General features: G+C 58.3%; 6 protein-coding genes across 6 annotated transcripts; 3 read left to right on the top strand and 3 right to left on the bottom strand.

Annotated features, from left to right (window-relative positions):
• Positions 1-59: 59 nt before the first annotated feature.
• On the bottom strand, positions 60-3420 carry CcaverHIS019_0403580 (uncharacterized protein; the record flags this gene model as incomplete). Its single annotated transcript, XM_060600184.1, has 4 exons — positions 60-3057; positions 3122-3195; positions 3237-3253; positions 3291-3420. 4 exons carry the CDS (start codon positions 3418-3420, stop codon positions 60-62), a joined length of 3219 nt encoding a protein of 1072 aa, XP_060456803.1.
• A 1707-nt stretch (positions 3421-5127) lies between these two features.
• On the top strand, positions 5128-6345 carry GET3 (uncharacterized protein; the record flags this gene model as incomplete). Its single annotated transcript, XM_060600183.1, has 8 exons — positions 5128-5206; positions 5242-5315; positions 5360-5498; positions 5532-5625; positions 5656-5806; positions 5849-5953; positions 5986-6124; positions 6158-6345. The coding sequence occupies 8 exons, from the start codon at positions 5128-5130 to the stop codon at positions 6343-6345; spliced, it is 969 nt and encodes a 322-aa protein (XP_060456802.1).
• A 157-nt stretch (positions 6346-6502) lies between these two features.
• CcaverHIS019_0403560 (uncharacterized protein) lies at positions 6503-7632 on the top strand (the record flags this gene model as incomplete). Its single annotated transcript, XM_060600182.1, has 4 exons — positions 6503-6603; positions 6639-6949; positions 7062-7262; positions 7346-7632. The coding sequence occupies 4 exons, from the start codon at positions 6503-6505 to the stop codon at positions 7630-7632; spliced, it is 900 nt and encodes a 299-aa protein (XP_060456801.1).
• Positions 7633-7658: 26 nt separating this feature from the next.
• Positions 7659-8752, bottom strand: APN1 (uncharacterized protein; the record flags this gene model as incomplete). Its single annotated transcript, XM_060600181.1, has 5 exons — positions 7659-8205; positions 8237-8245; positions 8277-8530; positions 8562-8676; positions 8709-8752. 5 exons carry the CDS (start codon positions 8750-8752, stop codon positions 7659-7661), a joined length of 969 nt encoding a protein of 322 aa, XP_060456800.1.
• Positions 8753-12012: 3260 nt separating this feature from the next.
• Positions 12013-13169, top strand: CcaverHIS019_0403540 (uncharacterized protein; the record flags this gene model as incomplete). The annotated part of the gene is made up of 3 exons (XM_060600180.1): positions 12013-12123; positions 12177-12460; positions 12512-13169. The coding sequence occupies 3 exons, from the start codon at positions 12013-12015 to the stop codon at positions 13167-13169; spliced, it is 1053 nt and encodes a 350-aa protein (XP_060456799.1).
• Positions 13170-13273: 104 nt separating this feature from the next.
• MSH6 (uncharacterized protein) lies at positions 13274-17399 on the bottom strand (the record flags this gene model as incomplete). The annotated part of the gene is made up of 14 exons (XM_060600179.1): positions 13274-13524; positions 13561-13705; positions 13743-13936; positions 13972-14476; positions 14512-14632; positions 14667-15004; positions 15039-15123; positions 15159-15805; positions 15840-15972; positions 16009-16690; positions 16725-16811; positions 16847-16916; positions 16978-17308; positions 17374-17399. The coding sequence occupies 14 exons, from the start codon at positions 17397-17399 to the stop codon at positions 13274-13276; spliced, it is 3615 nt and encodes a 1204-aa protein (XP_060456798.1).
• Positions 17400-18317: the final 918 nt, after the last annotated feature.

Genomic DNA, 18317 nt, shown 5'->3' with positions numbered 1-18317 from the left:
GCGTCTATCTTGTACAGTGCTACGCTTTTGATTGCAATACAAGATCCTTCATCTCCATCTTACATCTCAAAGTCCTCAGAAAACACTGCCACGTGTCCGCGCTTGTCGCCCTTGAGAATCCGCCCTGGCTTAATGTTGCGACTGACGAGGTTGCGCACGACGACATTGAGCTTGATAGGCCCACACGTTCCGACGATGATGGAGCCCTCAGCGAGGCCGATCTCCTCGTCAATCACATGGCTGAGCTTGGGGCGGCCGGCACGCGCGCTCTCGGATAAGATGGTCGTGGCAGCGTAGTCGGCTTCGTCGATCCACAGGCCCACTGAGCCGCGCAGCCCGTCGGCACCCATGAGAGGTTCGTCACCCGTGTCCTCGAAGAACACCATACTCTGCGTGCGCGAGAGGACAGACACAGCGTCACGGTCATCAACGAGACCTGACGGCGAGGGCGAAATGCGGTCCGGATTGTATAGATCGTACCGGTCGTACATCGACGACGAGACGGAGCGATAAGATTGTCGGCGAGGGTCGCGCGCGTTGGCAGTGAGCAGGGCCTGGTTCGACTCATAGTGGCTCGAGCTCATGGAGCGGCCCGAGATGCGCCTTGGGTCTGGGTTCGGGTCCGGGTACAACAAGTTGTCACGGTCGCGGTGCTCGTACGCGCCAGCCGATAAGGAACGACGGCGAGGGTCCGCAACAGGCTCAGCAAGCAAGCCTCCCCTCTCGCCGCTCAAGTCGCCAGAATACGACGCGCCCGGCGGCAAGCCAATGGAAGACGAGGTCGAGCCGCGCTGAGAGTGACCCTTGCCGGGGGACGGTGGGTAGACCGACGAGCCAGCATAGCCGCTGTCGCTGGGTATACGGCGGGCCTCGACCTTGCGCGTCTTGGCCCGACGGAGCTTGCCCTGCTTCTGGATCTTGCGTGAGAGCTCGGACTCGGCGGGGTCGTTGATGTCGTCCTCGTCCTCGTAGTTGGTGTAGTCAACAATGCTGCCGCCAGCGTGCGCCATCTCCTCGTCGGCGTAGTCAAAGTTGTCACGGGCGCTGCTCAGGCTCGCGCGTGGGTCACCGCTCATCATGCTACCCATGCTGTCGACCGATTCGGCACGCTTCATATCCCCTTGAGTGGCGAAGCTGGGGCGAGGCAATGCAAAGTCCGAGTCACCGTAGGCCCCGGCGTGATAAGTCGTGCTCGAGTAGCCCTGCGGCGCGGCATTGGTCACGTAGACGTCGATCTGGAGCTGGGTAGTCGAGGGAACCATCTGGCGTGCTCGGCACAGCGCGGAGGCTGCCCAAGCAATCTGGGCATACTCGCGCGCGACCCAGAGGAAGCGGACACGTCGGATCTTGGACTTGAAGTCGCCACGCTGGATCATGTTGCAGACGTGATCTAAGATTGCCAGGCCGAAGGTAACGCCAGTTCCTCCGCAGACAAGAAGGACACTCGCAAAGTCACCCCACCGCACGCGGCCGGCAGAGCCCATGGGCCCGTCGACCAACGCGCGTACGTAGATGGGTGCAACGCGGTTCCCGACCTGCTTGTCTGAAAGTCCCATGCTTGCCTCTGAACGCTTGCGAACCAGGTTGTAGAGCTGGCGGGTGAGACCCTTGCGGGCCTTGACGAGGACGACAATCTCGCTGGGGTTGTTGTTGCTGATTGTGAATGGGTGAGCCTGGATCTTGGATAGCTCGGGAAGCGTAAGGTGAAGGCTCTGTCCCGGCGCCCACTTGAGAGGCTGAGGTGTACGGATAGTGAGTCGGACAGTCCGCGAAGGAAGGAGCTGCGCCTGAGCATAGCCTGGGGGTATAACTGGCGGGAGACTGTGAGCCGTGCGAGTGGAGGCTGGGACAGACCTGTGGTGCCCCGCCGACGTCGCTCGAGGACGCTGGGACGGTGCCGGGAGAGACGCGTTCCGCTGAGGCGGCTGAAGTGCGGAGTCGTCGTAGCTCCGAGAATCGAAGGTGCCCATGGGCATGATCTCTGGTGTACCACCGTATCCTTCCACGACACCGTACGGTTGCTCATAGGGATTCGGTGTGCTGTATTCCGAGGCGTCGTACGGAGCGGGCGTTGGCGGCAGCATCTTGTCCGAGAAGTTCTCGAGGGCCATGTCGTCTTGGCTGAGCCCAGAGTATGTGCCGCTGCGCACAGTGGTACCCTTGGCAGCACCCCGGTTGATGCGAGCAAAACGGAGAGCCCGGAAGAGGCGGTCACCCAGGAAGATGACCAACGCCAGTACAACCCACCACCAGAGAGCTGGGTGGTGGACGCAGCAGGCTACGAGCGTAAGGAAGGTGAGGGTTACGTGGGCGTGATAGAAGAACTCGTAGCCTGACTTGCGAACGGGCCGCTGGCTGAGGACGACCATGAGGGTCATGAGGCCGTACGCGATGCAGCCGGCGGTGAAGCGGTAGATCTGGAAGGCTGTGAACCACATTGCGCGCTGTGTGTGCCTGTCCTTATCCTTGAAGAGCTGGATTGTCCAGAACACGACGTGGGCAGTGGTAAGTCCCCAGACGAGCCAGCCTGCAGCGCGGTGGAAGCTGATGAGCTTGTCCGAGTAAAGGTGGGTGAACCACTTCCAGGAGAAAATGGCGAAAGGTGGTGCCTTGGCCGCCAGGAGGACGACCAGGGGGAGCATGGCAAAGGCCATGAAGCCGAAGCGGTTACCCAGCGTCCAGCCAGACTTGGAGATGTTATTCTGGACGAGGAGGGAGCTGTCCATCGGGCCTCCTATCCACACGCGCTTGGCCAAGGTGTTGGTTGCAACAGACCCGCGTTTGGCGAACTGGAAAGTGTGCAAGGCCGGGGCGATGTAGTCGTCCCCAACGATCGAAAGGACAATGGCAGTCGCTCCGACAGCGGCGCCCACGAGCAGCGTGCTGACGCTGGGTAGGGCATACGCGCGGCCGATGGAGACGCGACGCATTCCCCACTTTGTGTACCCGGCTCCGAGCGATCCACCAGACAACCGAATGTGGTGAGCCACTGCGTAGAGGATGGCGACTCCAGCGACCACAAACCAGAACAAGTACTGGTAACGGTATGATGGCCAACTGATCGTCAGCATGGACACATTAACACATGCTCTCCGCAGCCGGCGGCCTGTACGATGCTTACCTTGTCATGTGGGTCATGAGGTAGTACAGAGCATAGGTTTGGGTAGGGACGTTTGCTGGGATGACGGGGTTTGTCTATTGTTAGCATTTGTCCTCGAGATGTTTGTTTTGCTCACGTCGGCCGATCCGGTTGCTGAAGTTAGCTGTATGTTCGGTGTGTCGAAACTCACGGACAGCACCTGGTGCGGTCCCGACGCCCGTGACCTGCGGCCGGAGTGCCGGCACCTCGGAATACTTGAAAGGAGGCACGTATGGTCCTGGGGCCCATTGGGCCGTTGAGTCACCTTGGATCATTGGCATGGTTTAGAGGGCCATGTGCTGTGTAATGTCCAAAGTGAAGGAATGGCCCACAATGTCGGGGTTGATGGTGGCGACGACGATGAAGAATGTGACGAGAGTATTGACACAAGTGGTGAGCAAAGGAAGGGAGGAGAATGAATAAAGTGTATAAACTATAGATCTATCGACTGGACTGACCAGACCTAGCAGACCTAACGGTGATTGTAGGCTGTGTTGATTACCTCGCTTGAGCCACCATTACTCGAATGAGCCCTACACCCATCATATCACAGCCACCTTCCCCGCCCCCTTCCCCCCCCCCCCCCACCCCCCTTCAACCTGGAATCAGTTTGCTCAGCTTTGCCTTTCCCACCTCGAATGTTTGCTTCTCTCCACTGGAGAGAGCTGTCCTTACTTTAAACAGGATAAAAGGAGAACCCTTACACTGGCGGCTGCTTTGGCTGGCTTTCTCAGGGTTCATGTTCAGATGGATGAGGGGACTCTTTAATCATTTGACTTGCTTTGGTCATTCCGCCGTTTTACCATACTCTGGCCTCATGCCCTCATGCCTCACCCTCACTTTTTACCCTTAATCATCATCTACCCTTCATGTATCCTAATACCCTGACTTCTTCGCGATGCGGAAAGATGGCTTAAAGGCCTTTGTTTATCAGCTGAGTGGTTCTATGGAATGACTCTCAGGGGTTTTCAGGGTTGTTGGTAGGCATAATAACGACAAGGCCACGACCTTTTGAGCTTTAGCTTTCAGGACCCTACCTTCCTCTTCTTAATGTAGCCCATAGCGCCATAGCAACTGCACAGCTTGGAAGACTCAAAAGGTTGAGCGTCGGCCAGAGAGAGATGCCCGCAATCTTCGGTTGGTCACGTTGCACAGCTACAACTTTCTCATTACCCCCAAGGCTCCTTGGCCCCATGGCCCCACCACCGCACATGTCGTTTCCGGTTATTGCGGAACACAGACAGGAGACTGGGACGCGTTTTAGCTTAGTGGGAGCTGAGGGTGATGTGACTCGTGAGTTTCCGGTCTCGTAACCCTGCTTGAACGCCTTCACCTTGACTCTTGACTCGCTTAAAACCGTGGGCCTGGATATTCTCATAACATACTACTGTCCTCGATGCCAACGCAGTCACGCGGAAAGAGCTCGTCCGTGCTGTCAAGCCTTGGGCAAGCGTTGTGATACCATGAGGCGCCAGACGGCACGGACAAGAACGCAAGAACGGGTTGGATGAGGCGAGCACGAGCGTAGGCCACATCTCAACATGGTTATGATATGGTGGATAGGGTGGGGATCTGGTGATTTGCCCTGGAAGTGGCGCAGCTGCTCGTTGATTGAGGCTGTGTTTGGGGTGGGCATGTGTATTGTATACTGTTCAGTTACCCGTGTAGTGAAGCGGGTTTATCATGTGCCTCATGCCTCAAATGTCAAAGCGGTTTCTATTTACGTCTCATGTTCACATACATACTACGCCTTTTCCGTGCCTGGGCTTTGAACATTCTGTCTTGACCTCTTTTTCTTTTCTTAAACTTTCAAGAATTAGATTCCGAAAACAGCTTTCCAACCTCCACCATCGTCCAGAAGATTCCGACGATCCTCAGCCACGTGCTGTTACCTAACGACCCCGCATTTGGCTCATCAGTGCCGTGTCGACATCAAGTCCACCAAGACCGGCAATTGTTGATCTCATCCGACCACTCCATCAATCATCATGTCCGACGACTTTGAGCCCCTCGACCCCACCCTCCAGAACATCCTCGACCAGAAGAGCCTCAAGTGGATCTTCTGCGGTGAGTTGGTCACCTCTCAATGTAGCTGACAGCAGGCGGAAAGGGTGGTGTCGGCAAGACAACGACATCATGTTCGCTCGCCGCGCAGCTCGCGCGTGTCCGCGAGTCGGTCCTCCTCATCGTGCGCTGTCTCCCGAACTGTCCTGACACCAGTCCACTGATCCCGCACACAACCTTTCCGACGCCTTCTCCCAGAAGTTTGGCAAGGACGCGACCAAGGTCAACGGCTTTGACAACCTTTACGCGATGGAGATTGACCCCAACTCGAGCTTGCAAGAGATGATCGAGTCTGGTAAACTCCAAAGTATACTATAGCTGACATCAGCGGACCAGTCGGGCGGCATGGGAGGCATGATGCAGGACCTCGCGTTCGCGATTCCAGGTGTCGACGAGGCCATGGGCTTCGCCGAGATCATGAAGTGCGCTACCCCGAGGTAGAGCTGACGCAGGCACGTCAAGTCGATGGAGTTCTCGGTTATTGTGTTTGACACTGCGCCGACAGGCCACACGCTGCGCTTCCTCTCGTTCCCCTCGGTGTTGGAGAAGGCGCTTGGCAAGCTAAGCCAGCTCAGCGGACGCTTCGGACCGATGCTTCAGCAGGTGCGTCCAGTTGACAAGCCTTCTCGACAAGCTTACGTTCAGATGCAGTCGATGTTCGGTGGTGGCGCGCCACAGGAGGACATGTTCGCCAAGCTCGAGCAGATGCGCGAGGTCATCACCGAGGTCAACACGCAGTTCAAGGACCCCGTGCGTACCCCTATCGACAGTGCTGACCGCAGGAACTCACTACCTTTGTTTGCGTGTGCATCTCAGAGTTCCTCTCGTTATACGAGACCGAGCGCCTGATCCAGGAGCTCACAAAGTACGAGATTGACACGCACAACATTGTCGTCAACCAACTCCTGTTCCCCAAGAAGAGTGAGCTAGAGTGATGGAAAGAGCTGACACCAGCCGACCACTGCGAACAGTGCAGCGTACGCTTCAAGATGCAGCAAAAGTACCTGAACGAGGCGTACGACCTGTATGAGGACACGTTCCACATTGTCAAGCTCCCGCTCTTGACCGAGGAGGTGCGTGGGACGGACAAGATTAAGAAGTTTTCCGAGATGCTCGTCACGCCCTACCAGCCCCCCGAGTAGACATAGAGGTCGCGTCTATAGCTTGCATGTAATGATTTCTGCGCACCGGAGCATCAGCGCGCAAGCAGGAGGTCGGATAACGACCGTGGGAAACTAGATATGACATATCCATGGACATTGCTGCCTTTCCGACACCTCCACATCTCTCACACCAACAATGTCCGTCCCCCGCCTCCTCGTCGTCGGCGGCAACGGCTACCTCGGCTCGGCGGTATGCAAGGCAGCAGTAGCAAAGGGATGGAACGTGGCGTCCATGTCGTGAGTTGCCTCCTTTCTTTGGAAACTAACACCAGCTCGTCGGGCAAGCCATACACCACCCCAGCAGGCCACACGCCAAAGTGGGTGCACGCCGTGCAGTGGCACCGCGCCTCAGCCTTTGAGCCAGACACGTACCGCGACCTTATGGCGGACAAGAGTGCGGTCGTGCACACCCTCGGTATCCTCCTCGAAGACGCGGGGTACAAGGACGCGATTGCGCGCGGCGATATCCTAGGCCTCTTGGGAGGGATGTTGCGCGGCGCAACGGGCAGCGGACCGGCAAGTAACCCACTCAAGACAGCCGTCGAGGCGCGAGGGACGTACGAGGCGATGAACCGGGATTCGGGTGAGTCTAGCGTCAGCGGAGTGGGACCGCTCTGGCTGTATACATGCATGGACTATCGTCGGCCCTTGACCATCAGGATTCCAGCTCGCGCTTGCAACGCCACTGACAACAGCTCTCACCGTCCTCGACACGATGCTCGCCGAACCGTCTCCGCCCGCACCAGCCGAGCGGTCGTTCGTCTACGTCTCGGCCGCGAACAAGGTCGCGCCATTCGTTCCCGACCGCTACGTCACGACGAAGCGTGAGGCCGAGGCGGGGATCCTGGAACGCTGCGAGGCGAACGGGCACGTCAAGCCGGTACTCGTGCGGCCAGGTGAGTTGCCCGCTGGCCAATGTCAGCAGCTGCCATTCAACTAGTTGAATTCCAGCTTCAATCCAACCCACAGCTGACCTCAGGCCTCATGTACAACGCCCACGTTCGGCCCATCTCGACACTCCCCGCCTTCGCGCTCTCCCTCACGGCCGGCCTCCACGACCGACTTCACCTCCCCATGCCGTTTAGTGCTGACAGCGCGCTTGGCAAGGCGGCCGAGACGTTGTGCACGCACCCGATCCACGTCGATCACGTTGCCGACGCCATTATCCGGTCTATCGCGACGGGCGAGGAGGGCGTCGTCAACGTCGACACAATGCGCGAATGGGCGGGATTTGAGGTCGTGCGCGACAAGCCCGCCGAGATCTAGCATGCATACGATCGCTGATTTAAACCTCAAGACTCAGCCTTGATGCGACGGCGCAAAGTGTATCCGCCCAGTGATGTGAATGACGAGGGCGAGGATGCGGCTGCCTCAAGACCAGCATAGTAGTCCGAGTGGCGGCGCTTGGTCGGCGTCTTCTCCTGCTCCTCTTCTCCATCTCCGTCGCGCTTCTGACGCACCCATCTAATCTTTGCGGCGCGTGCTCTCCCCTGCTGCCTCATCTCTCTGAACGCCTCCTGGATGCCCGCGCCGCGGTCTACGACAGCCCACATCTCTCCCCTGAGGAGATTCCGAATGGCCATCTCGCACCGCTCCCTCTCGCGCCTATACATCGCCACCTCGTCCTTTTCGCGCACCCCCCACTCGTGGGAGGACATACACACCAACCGCTCCAAAAAGTCCCACTCGGCAACTCTTCGGCGCGCCTCCCATCCCCCAATGGCGGGGTAATATGCTGGCCGCGCGGGACTATACGCCGGCGTCTCGAGGTAATATGGCACGCTGCCTAGGAGTGGAGAGCGCAAGACTGAGCGGAACGCGTTAAGCGGTATTAGGCCGCTGTATTCAGCTCCATCAAGAGGATACTCACTCGCCAATACTGATGTCAGCTGACTCTGGGGAATACTTACTTGGCATGTCCCTCACATTTACTCCCATGTGCAGTCGCGCTGTCGCTGACATGTACGCCTGCGACGCGGTGCCATCCCACCTCTCTCGCAAGCACGCTCATCATGTCTCCCAGCCCATCACCAGCCAGGTCAAATTCGGCAATATATGCGTGACATACGTCGACGCAGACTTTCAGGCGCGGCGAATCGACCGCGTCGAGGATGCGTGAGAGGGTACGAAGTGACCATGGTTGGCGGCAGACCGAGGCGCGGATCTGATTCAACACAATTTGGGAGGAGACTCACCATGTTCTCCAGCGCCAGAGTTACGCGGGGTATGCTTGCCAGCAATTCTCCTAAAGCGCGAGCGACGCGAGCAACGACGACCCGCTCATCGGTCGCAGCAACGTCTGAGCCCAAGCTGGGTTAGCTGCCTCGCTTCTGGGAACGTACTGTACGCAGAGAGTGGGTATGCCGAGGCGGTTACAGGTCGCCATCTCGGCGGCTACAAAGGCCATTCCGCGCGTGGCGGTTTTTCTGACTCAGCTTCATCCGGAAGGGACTTACTCATCCGCACTGGCCAGGTTCGTCGTATGGCTCGCATGCAGCGTCCACCACCGCCTATCCATTCCCTTGAAGGATCTGATCTCGTCTTCCCCATATTCCGGGATACGCTGACGACGCGGACTCCCCGCGAAGCACTGTATGCCGTGGGCTATCCCCTTTCCCAATAAACCAGAGGCACGCAAAGTGAGCGCCTGTATCCCGCCGTCGGAGGAAACGTGGAATCCTTTAATTGGGGGCTGGACGTCGCGTATATACGGCAGGGGCTGCGGGGAGGGAGACGGTCTCTCAGACCACATGTCCGAGAACACGTCTGGGATATCCGTGGGAGCGTCGGAGTGTAGGGGTGAGGCGAGTTGTTCCGAGAGCCGTTCGGAGGTCGGGTGTAGTTCCGACCTGAAGGGGTCGAGCTGCGACTCGAGGTGTGAAGGGAGTTGGGAGGTAGGGTCGAGTGGCGGTGACGATGTCGGGAAACGACTAAGTACTTGGGTCGACGGCGTGGGCGAGTAAGACGTCCGACTGGCTCGGGGTGTGTCCTCACCTCCAGCCTCACTCTCAGAGGCTGGAGGCTCGCCCATCTCTGCCTCCCAAACGCGCAGGACATCTGATACCGCGATACTGCTCGGCATCTCCAGACCCAATGACGGACGTGGGGTTGGGGAGCGCGGCAGAGTTGATGCGGGAGTATAGAACGGGGTTGGCGAGAGATTTGATGCTGGGGTGTAGAACCGCTCAAAGCTTTCGGCCCTCGGCGCTGTCTCTGAGGACGACCGTGAGGAGAACGTCGATACAGGGGTGAAAAATCGCTCGATGCGGGGAGACGGGCAAGGTGTGGAATCCATCGAACTGAAGCTGCCTTGCGAGCTAGCGAGCTCGGCACCACTTGACGAACTCGGAGCTAACGTTTGCATACCGACTGGGCGCGGTGATGGACATGGCGTCGAGTCAGGACTGGAGCTGGTCTCAAGTGGCTCTGCCACAGGTGCCACTTGGGAAGGGGCCGGTTCCGCAGGGCCAAGCAGTGTACGACTGGTGTTCGCCCCTCCCGGGAGCCTTTGCCGAGTTCGGGGCGAGGGGCACGGCGTCGAGTCCAGTGAAATTGTGGTGGCTTCCGAGCTTGTGTTCCGGGCCCCAACAGGTTGGCGGGGTGATGAACATGGTGTTGGGTCGGGACTAGAGACAATCTCCAGTGACGCCACTAAAGGTGACCCGTCCCGTTCTACCGAACCATGTGGCGGAATACTGGGGCCAGAGCTCGGCTCTCTTTGCCTAATAATACTGGGGGGAAGGCGAGGTGACGAGGGCGGCTTCGAATTTACACTCGAGTTGAGACTAGTTGGGTGCCGCCCCACATCGGACTGCTCTGACGGCTCAGTCACATTATTCCCACCAGAGACGTGGAATATATCAGAACCTCCTGTTGGTAGCGGGGGATGCCTTCCTGGTGGCCGTGCTTGGGTGAGTCGAGGTGATGGACAGGGTGTGTCGGCCTCGAACTGGGACTCGTCTGAATCCACCATTCCCAGCCCTCCCGTAGCCATTTCTTCCGTGGCGTGGGAACCCGGTGAACTATCCCTAGTTCTCCTCGACTCGGTTGGAGGCTCCACCGGATTTCCCTGTATGGGGGGAGTGGGCCGGGGTGTTTTGTCGTCGTCTATCTCGGGTAATGGTATTCCTGTGTGGCCCACAGCCTCGGCCGGCCTAGATGGACATGGAGATCCCTCACTCTCAGAGCGGTAGAAGTAAGATGGCGACGCGACTCCTCCTCGACGTACAGGGGTAATCGGGAGCCTTCGAGTACGCGGCTGATGATATGGAGTTGCCTCCAATGGGCTGGCTTGTACATGCTGGGGAAGCCTTTTCGGGGATCGCGGCGGGGGACATGGTGTCACGATCGGGCTGGGAGTTGGACTGTGCTCGGTTTCATTAAGTAGAGTCCCAGACCTGGAAGCCGGTATCCGGAGGGCTCGCCCTCGTCTTGGTCCCCGGGTTGGAGTTGTGATGCTCGCCTGGGATGATGGTGGAGAGGAAGGGAAGGGGTCGGGGGAGCGAGACCTCGGACTGGGAGAGGGCGTGCGTGAGAGTGTAAGGTTCCGGTCGTCGCTGGTATTTATAGGCGATTGTAGGACAAGCTCTGGACTCGGTGGGACGGAGGAAGGAGGGGGAGCGCTCAGAGTTGGTGGACGTGTTCCTTCCTCGAGGAGGGCCAGGAGGGCAACGGCAGCACGCCGGGCCTTCTTCTTCCTCCGACGTCGCTTTGATCTCCCGTCATCGCTGTGTGAAGGAAGGGGTTCGGGGGAGGGAATCACCGATTGAGTCGCATTCGCCGGATCATGAGGCGATACGGCGGCCTGATTCGAACCAGACTGGCGACCTCGCCGTTTACGTCGTCGCCGTCTTTCTGGTGTCATTCAAGTAGTGTTTATGGACACTGGAGACCCACATTATGGGCCTCATTTACTTCGCCCAACCTGGTGGGCAGGTATTAGGTACAGTGGCCCCGACAGTGGCGCTCCATCGCCCTCACCAATGCCAACATCATTGGGTCACCTCATAGTTCAGGGGACGGACGGCAGCTGATCAGCGCGGCTGGAGTTTTGAGATCGGTTCAGTTCACCCACTTACCCACTCTTCATGAACCGACCATTGTTTATCGTTTTATCAACGACCATCCACCCGTTAAAATACCATAATCCCCGGCAGAGACGCAATGAGTAGGACAAATGCGCAGGCCTGGCAATTCTGTGTATTTATTTCCGCCTGTGTCCCGAGGATGAGATGGGAGGGTTGGAGACAAGCAGAAGAGATGTTTTTGGTAGAATATCCGTTGATTTGGTAGCGCGTGGACGCGCCACCTGCCACACAGTGCACCGACCAGGGTGTCGGACTCTGGCCCAAACAATATTCCAGAATGAGCCGTTTAGTGATTTCTTCACGTCCAGCATGTTCAGAATGTCCAGCATGTCCAGCATGTCCAGCATGTCCAGCAGTACTGTTCATGCTCACACTCATGTCTGTCTCGGCTGTTGACGGGGGAGGTGTACAATTATGAAAACCACCGTGTTCTCAAGTGTAGGAGCGGAAGCAAATGAGCGTCCATGTTCTTGACAACAACAATTTCGGCTTGTTGGTCAACCTCCACTTCCTAACCTCCTACCTCCATCCATTGCGTCCTCAGTCTATCTCGCTTGATATGTCGCGCCTCGGCGCAACCTCAGGCCAGAGCGGCGCGGCGACTCCAACCTCAGGGGCAGCGACGCCCGTAACTACCGACCTGTATCGCCCCCTGGCGGCACAGATCCAGGTGAGCCGACTCCCTCACGCCAGCTACTCACCATACCCATCAACTGACATCAGCGCACAGTCAACCCCGCCGGTTCATCTACGCCCTCCCTCGCCTCTCTCCTCGGTCTCGGCGTGACGACATACAGTGCCCGACTGAGCGGCAAGAACCTCCTCCTAACTGACATTCCCAGCACGGGCACGACACTCGTGACTGGACGCAAGAAGAATAAGGGCGACCCGAAGGCGCTGGCTGAGACCAAGGCGGCGCTGGCTGCGGCCGTGGCAGGAAAGCGGAGGCGGGGTCTCGGGAGTGTAAGGAAGGCGCGCGCGGTCACGGGCAACGAGACGCGAATTGAGTTAGTCTTTTCATCCCCACTTTACCCACCAAGGGACGAGGCTGACCCCAGATATGCCCTCCTCCTCCCGCTTCACTACCTCCACTGCCGGTACATGGCCCAGCTGCTCCCCCTCCCTCCTTGCCCCACTACACGTCCAATCCCCACCCCCGAAGCGCCGGCGAGCCTCGGGCCATCCCTACTGCCCGGCCTCAGTCCTGAAGGACTGCAGAGCAAGCTCGTCAAGGCCGACCTGACGGGTGCCAAGCTGCGCGTCCGCGCCGCGCGCAACGCCTCCCTCACGGGCGTCAGTGGACTTGTGATCGAGGAGACGGCCGGCAGCTTCAGGCTGCTTGATCAGGATGGGCGGGTTCGCGTCGTTCCCAAGGACGGTGCGCAGTTCGCCATCTCGTTCCCAGTGTACACGCCGCCGGAGGAGAGCGAAGATGTGGTTGCGGACTATGCGGCTTTCTGCGGGCAGTGTCCTGCTATAGAGGTGGATATCCTCGGGTCGTCGTTTGTGTTCCGTTCTGGCGACCGTGCGGGGCGCAAGTTTAGGCCGGCGCAGGGCTGGGGCGGGAGCGGATGGGCCGAGGAGTGGGTGCAAGGAGAGTGGTCGTTCCTCAACGGCCTCGGCGAGGCCAAACCGTACACCAGCAGAAGGGCGCGCAAGCGCGGCAAGTCACGCCGCAAGGATCCACTGGTACAGGGATCTCTTCAGGTGGTTTAGGATCCTGCCACCGCACGTTGTATCATAGCCAGCACTGATGTTTTTTACACTTGCATTGTTACACCTAAGGCTCTACAACTCGATGATGCTCTTTCCGTCCTACCTCACGCTGCATACTCGTACTTCGCTGCCGCGCGGCACACGACGTCCAACTGCTGCGCAACAGTCGCAGTCGTCTCCTCTACTCCACCTGTGGCCAGCTTGACCAACCACGCAAAGTCGGCCTGTGCCGGAAGTGGCAGCGCACTCTGCCGCCTCGACTTGAGCTTCTCCTGGAATGCCTGGAAGAATTGTGCCGACACTTCGTCTGCACGTGCAATGACGTTCTGAGGAACGCCGGCGAGCTTGGCAACGTCTGCGGTGAGCTAAAGTCGGACATTCAAAAACTCACGAGTGCCGTGTGATGATTCCGCATGCCCATTGATGAGCTTGTACAGGAACACAACGCCGTCAGAGTCGTCGACGTGCACCTGCATGTGCATGTTGCGGATATTGGGGTGGTATGCGTAGTCGTCGGTCAGCGAGCCGTAATGGGTCTGGTGTCAGCGTGCCTCTCCTGAAACAATAGCTCACCGCGAAGAATCCGAGCGGCAAAGTGTGCGTAGCCAGCTGGTGCAGAACAGCACCAGCAATGGCCATACCGTCGAAAGTCGATGTTCCACGGCCAAGCTCGTCCAAAATCACAAGTGACTTGGGTCCTGCCTCGCGAAGGATCTTCGAGCACTCGTCCAGCTCGACCTTGAAGGTGCTAGCGCTGGCGAACATGTCTGTAGTGAGCAGCCGCCTACACTTTTAAGCTCACTGTCATACGCGCCCATACGCGTCTGGATCTTATCAATTGGGCTCAAACGAGCATGCGCTGCGGGGACATAGCAGCCGAGCTGCGCCATGATGACGCCGGCGGCGGTCATGCGCAGGAGAGTACTCTTACCGGCCATGTTGGGGCCAGTGAGCAGAGTCGTGCGCGCGACGTCACCACCCAGCTGCACGTCGTTCGCGATGAAGTCTCGCTGGAGACACATCGACGGATGCCGCAGGTCACCAAAGTCAACGAACGCCTGCTCCGTCTCGACAAACTCTGGACGGCACTTGGGCTCGTCCATGTCGAACGACGCTTTGGCGAGGGACACGAGGCAGTCCAGCTCGGCAATGACACGGACCATGCTAAGCCACACAGTGCGGTCGCGATCAAACTCGGCGAGGAGCTTGCGGAAGAAGTTCTTCTTGGCCGTAGCCTGTGTCTCTCGCGCCTCCTGCATCTCGCGGATGATGGGCTGGGTCTGTGGCGTGATGTAGCGGGATTGCTTCTGCATTGTTAGCTAGGACGCAGAGTGTTGCTCACCTTTGTCCCACCACACTTGGTCCAGTTCTTGGGCACCTTGGCGCTTGCACTTGTTGGCACTAGCAGCTGATAGATCTCCTTGTTGCCTTGCGCACTGTGCCAGTATTCCACGTCACGGGTGCTGCGTGTGAGCATGTTCCGAGCCGAGTACTCACCTCAACGTCTTCATCATCTGTGGCAGGAGCGACTCAAACTTGTCCTCAATCTCCTGGACAGCCTCGTCAGCCTCGTCGCAGTCGGGATCAGCGCCTGGCCTAGGCAGAATCGTAATCGTCTTGTCAGTCTTCTCAGTTTCATACATTGACTTGATGTGGGCAATCGTCGCAGACAGGTCGGGCGCGCTGCGGAGGAGGCCGAGGACGCTCGAGGAGTCGAACTGCTCAGCGTCGGCAACAAGTCTATCCATCGCCACCTGGATGTTGTTGAACTGGTCCACAACCTTGAGGAAGTCAGCCTGGCGAATAGAGCCCGCGTGGATACGCGAGACGAGGCGCTGACTGTAAGCGTAAACCGAGGACAAGGCTCACCTCGAGGTCCGACATGCCTCTGACGAGCTGCGTAAACTGCCCAGTAAAGCCAGGGTTCGAAATCAGATCGTCAACCGCGTCGAGGCTGTCGTCAGCGAACACCATCGTCCTCAGACTTACCGCTCATTGATCGCCTTCACGTCCCTCAATGGTGCTGTGAGCCAGATTCGGAAGAGCCGTTTCCCAAAGGGCGTCAAACAGCGCTGGAGCAGGCTGAGTAGAGTTCCCGCTTCGCTGCCCTCGTTGTTCATAAGCACCTCCATGTGGGCAAGCGTCTGGCCGTCCAGCACGAGGCTCTTGCCGTTCCGGATTGGGTCGTAGATGTTGAAGTTCTTCTGCGAAATGAGGTCCTTGTCGAGGTTGAGGGAGCGGAGGTAGAAGATCATGCCGCCGAGCGCCTCCATGGCCAGAGACTGGTCCATCATGCTTGCGATCGCTTCAGGGAGCTCGGGCTCTGGGCAGTCATCGGAAGAGAATATCTCATTGAGAGCTTCAACAGTGTCCTCCTTGGACATAAACTCCCGGTCGAGCTTGAACGACTGCCACAGGGTGCTTGAGGGAAGGATGTTGCGGAGTAAGCGTGTCGTTGGCACAGAGAGGTTGCCCTTCGCAAAAACAAGCTCCTTGGGACGGATCTGGCGGAACATGGTCTCGAGGCGCGTGCGACAGATGTCATCCTCGAACGCGGTGAGGTTAAACTCGCCAGTCGACGCGTCCATGACGCAAATACCGAAAGCAGAGGGCGTACTAGCATCGCCAGTGTACTCCTGGTTGTCAGCACTGTCACGATACGTCACCCACCTTGATAGACACGCAATGGTTGGCCTCGTCAGAGGTCAAATAGGAGCTATCGACGATGGTGCCGTTGGTGAACACCTGCGCGAGCTCACGGCGCACAATTTCCTTGCCGCCACCCTTGGTGCGCATCTCCATACTGCCGTCAGCTAGGCTGCGACAAGAATTAGCTCACGCAATGGCAGTCTCGGCTTGTTCGACCTTGCCGACCTTGTAGCCCGCTGCGAGGAACTTTGCGGCCCAGAACTCGAACGTCTGTTCAGGCACACCGACCATCTTCATTTTGACGCGATCGGTTAGCTTGAGGTCGAACTCCTGGTGTCCGATCATCGCGTCGTTCTCGTACAACTCGTAGAACTTGCCCTTCTGGAAAAAGAGAACCGTGTCGTAATGGTTCTGCTTAATCTCCCAGAACTGCTTCTCAAAGGGCGTGAACTCACGCCACGCTCTGCTTGGGATGTAGATGGTCCGAGGGTCGTATTCCGGGTCGTCTGGTCGGTTGCCGTCCTTGTCCTTGACGTCGTTGAGGAAAGAGAAGCAGGTTTCGGACTCGCGCTTGTCCTCCTTGGCCTGGATCTTTTTCCGTTCCGCTGCCGTCAGGAAGAGGTTGGCGCCACCGCCTGAGGAGCCCGTACGCGACACTGCAGGCGCGGCACGAGACGAGGAAGACAGCGGCGTCGAGTCACCGGAGCTGTTCCAAGAGGTAGTCGCCTTCTTAGGGACAGACTTCGGCGCGGTGAATCCACCCTTCCTCCGTGCGGGCTGCTTAACGGGTGACATGGAGCGGGACGAGGCGGATGCGATAGATGGAGAAGGGGCGTCCGAGATAATGGCGTCGTACTCGTCGGCGGCCGCAGCTGAGCGTTAGTAGTAGATCGCCACGCAGCTCACCCATCGCGGCGTCGTCGTTCGCGTCGAAGACGAACTCGTCGTCAGAGTTGTCGGTCCTGAGGGTCTTCCGCGGCTTGCGGCTATTCGCTATTGTCAGTTATTGTGCACATAGACGAGCTCACCCTTAGTGGCGTCTTCATCGCTAGACGCGTCTGACTCAACGTACACGACCCTTCGTTTGGCTCTACGTCTCTGGCCCCGTCAGCTGGTACGGGGAAAGGGGGAAGGAGGAAGGTGACGACAGGTTACTCACAGACACAAGCGGGGACCCGTCGTCATCGTCGACATCCATCGGCTCATCCATCACCGGTGCGGGCTTCTTGGGAGACTCCACAGCAGGCGGGGGAGTGAGAGGGTCATCGTCAACGTCGACAATGGTTGGCTCCTTCCTCGTTCGCTTGGGAAGGGAAGGCAGGGAGGGCGAGTCGATGGGATCCGACGGCGGGGTGTTGAGCGACGAGGACGGCGGTGATGACGCTGCCGGCGCACGGCTCACCTTGGATGGTGCCGGCGTTGGAGGCTTGGGTGGTGCCGGCCCCTTCTTGGGCACGCCGAAGAAGGAGCTGAGCGTGGTCTGCTTGACACTGGGCATGAGCGATGGACGCGTTGGAAGGACAGTCGCGTCCCAGATGACAGGTGTTGCACTTACCTGCTTTGCGTATTGGTCTTTCCCATGGCAGGTGAATAGGGGCGTGCGATAAGAGGAGGAAAGAGACGCCAAGAAGACGTCGGCCGAAGTGACTGGAGTGAGGCAAGGAGCAAGATGGTACAGAGCTGAGAGGGAAATGAAACTAGTTAGTAATGGTAGGGTAAAGGAAAGTCACGTCGGTTGCCCCCAACCTGATCCAGCTAGCCACCAGTCAGAGCTTTTGGCCACCACTGTAAAGTAACCAGCTGACCAGCCACCCTCCACCCACGCGTAAAAGATCAATCTCAGCCCCTATTTACTATTCCTATACAAGGGCGCAAGGGGGGAGGGTCGGAAAAAGCCGACCAACCCATCCAGTCATCCATCTGACCCTGATCCTGGCCTTGCGCTACCTTTTGCGCCCTCTAGTCGCTGGTCACTGAGCTCACTACAGACATCCAAGCTGTCTCAGATCCACAGACTAGACCTTGGCACGTTGGCACTTTGTACTCTTACATTCTGTTTCGTCGGGCCCAATGCGAGTGCATGTCCGATCGCATGTCCAAGGCAGTCGAGTTGGTTTCACCCCTGAAAACATGATGTCATCTAGGAGACGCGTCTAACTTTGTAGGATCACACACGTGAAGAGTCCACTTGTGTTGGCTGTCTACCTGCAACCATTGATCTGACCTTGTCGGAGTGTGACAAACCTTATCCTGTCGAGATCTCCACCCCCTGCTCAATACCTGGTGGAAGGACGATATGGCAGTCGAGAGCTCGGCTTGGCCTTGAGCGCCGCCGGCGCGTTGTAGCCCTGTGCTGCTGCCGAACGCGTCAGGTGGTCTGCTGGTAGATCGTGGCCTGGGTGTCGGAGTGGTGGAGCAAGGTGTGGTGCGATCAGCCCAGCTTGTACTGTTGTTCTTGACCACCGACCGTGAGCAGCGGGCACAGTATGACGACTGACT

The sequence above is a fragment of the Cutaneotrichosporon cavernicola genome, assembly GCF_030864355.1.
Source record: "Cutaneotrichosporon cavernicola HIS019 DNA, chromosome: 4".
Taxonomy (NCBI): Eukaryota; Fungi; Basidiomycota; class Tremellomycetes; order Trichosporonales; family Trichosporonaceae; genus Cutaneotrichosporon; species Cutaneotrichosporon cavernicola.
Note: the sequence above shows the minus strand (reverse complement) of the source record. Positions and strands in the feature narration are given on the sequence as shown.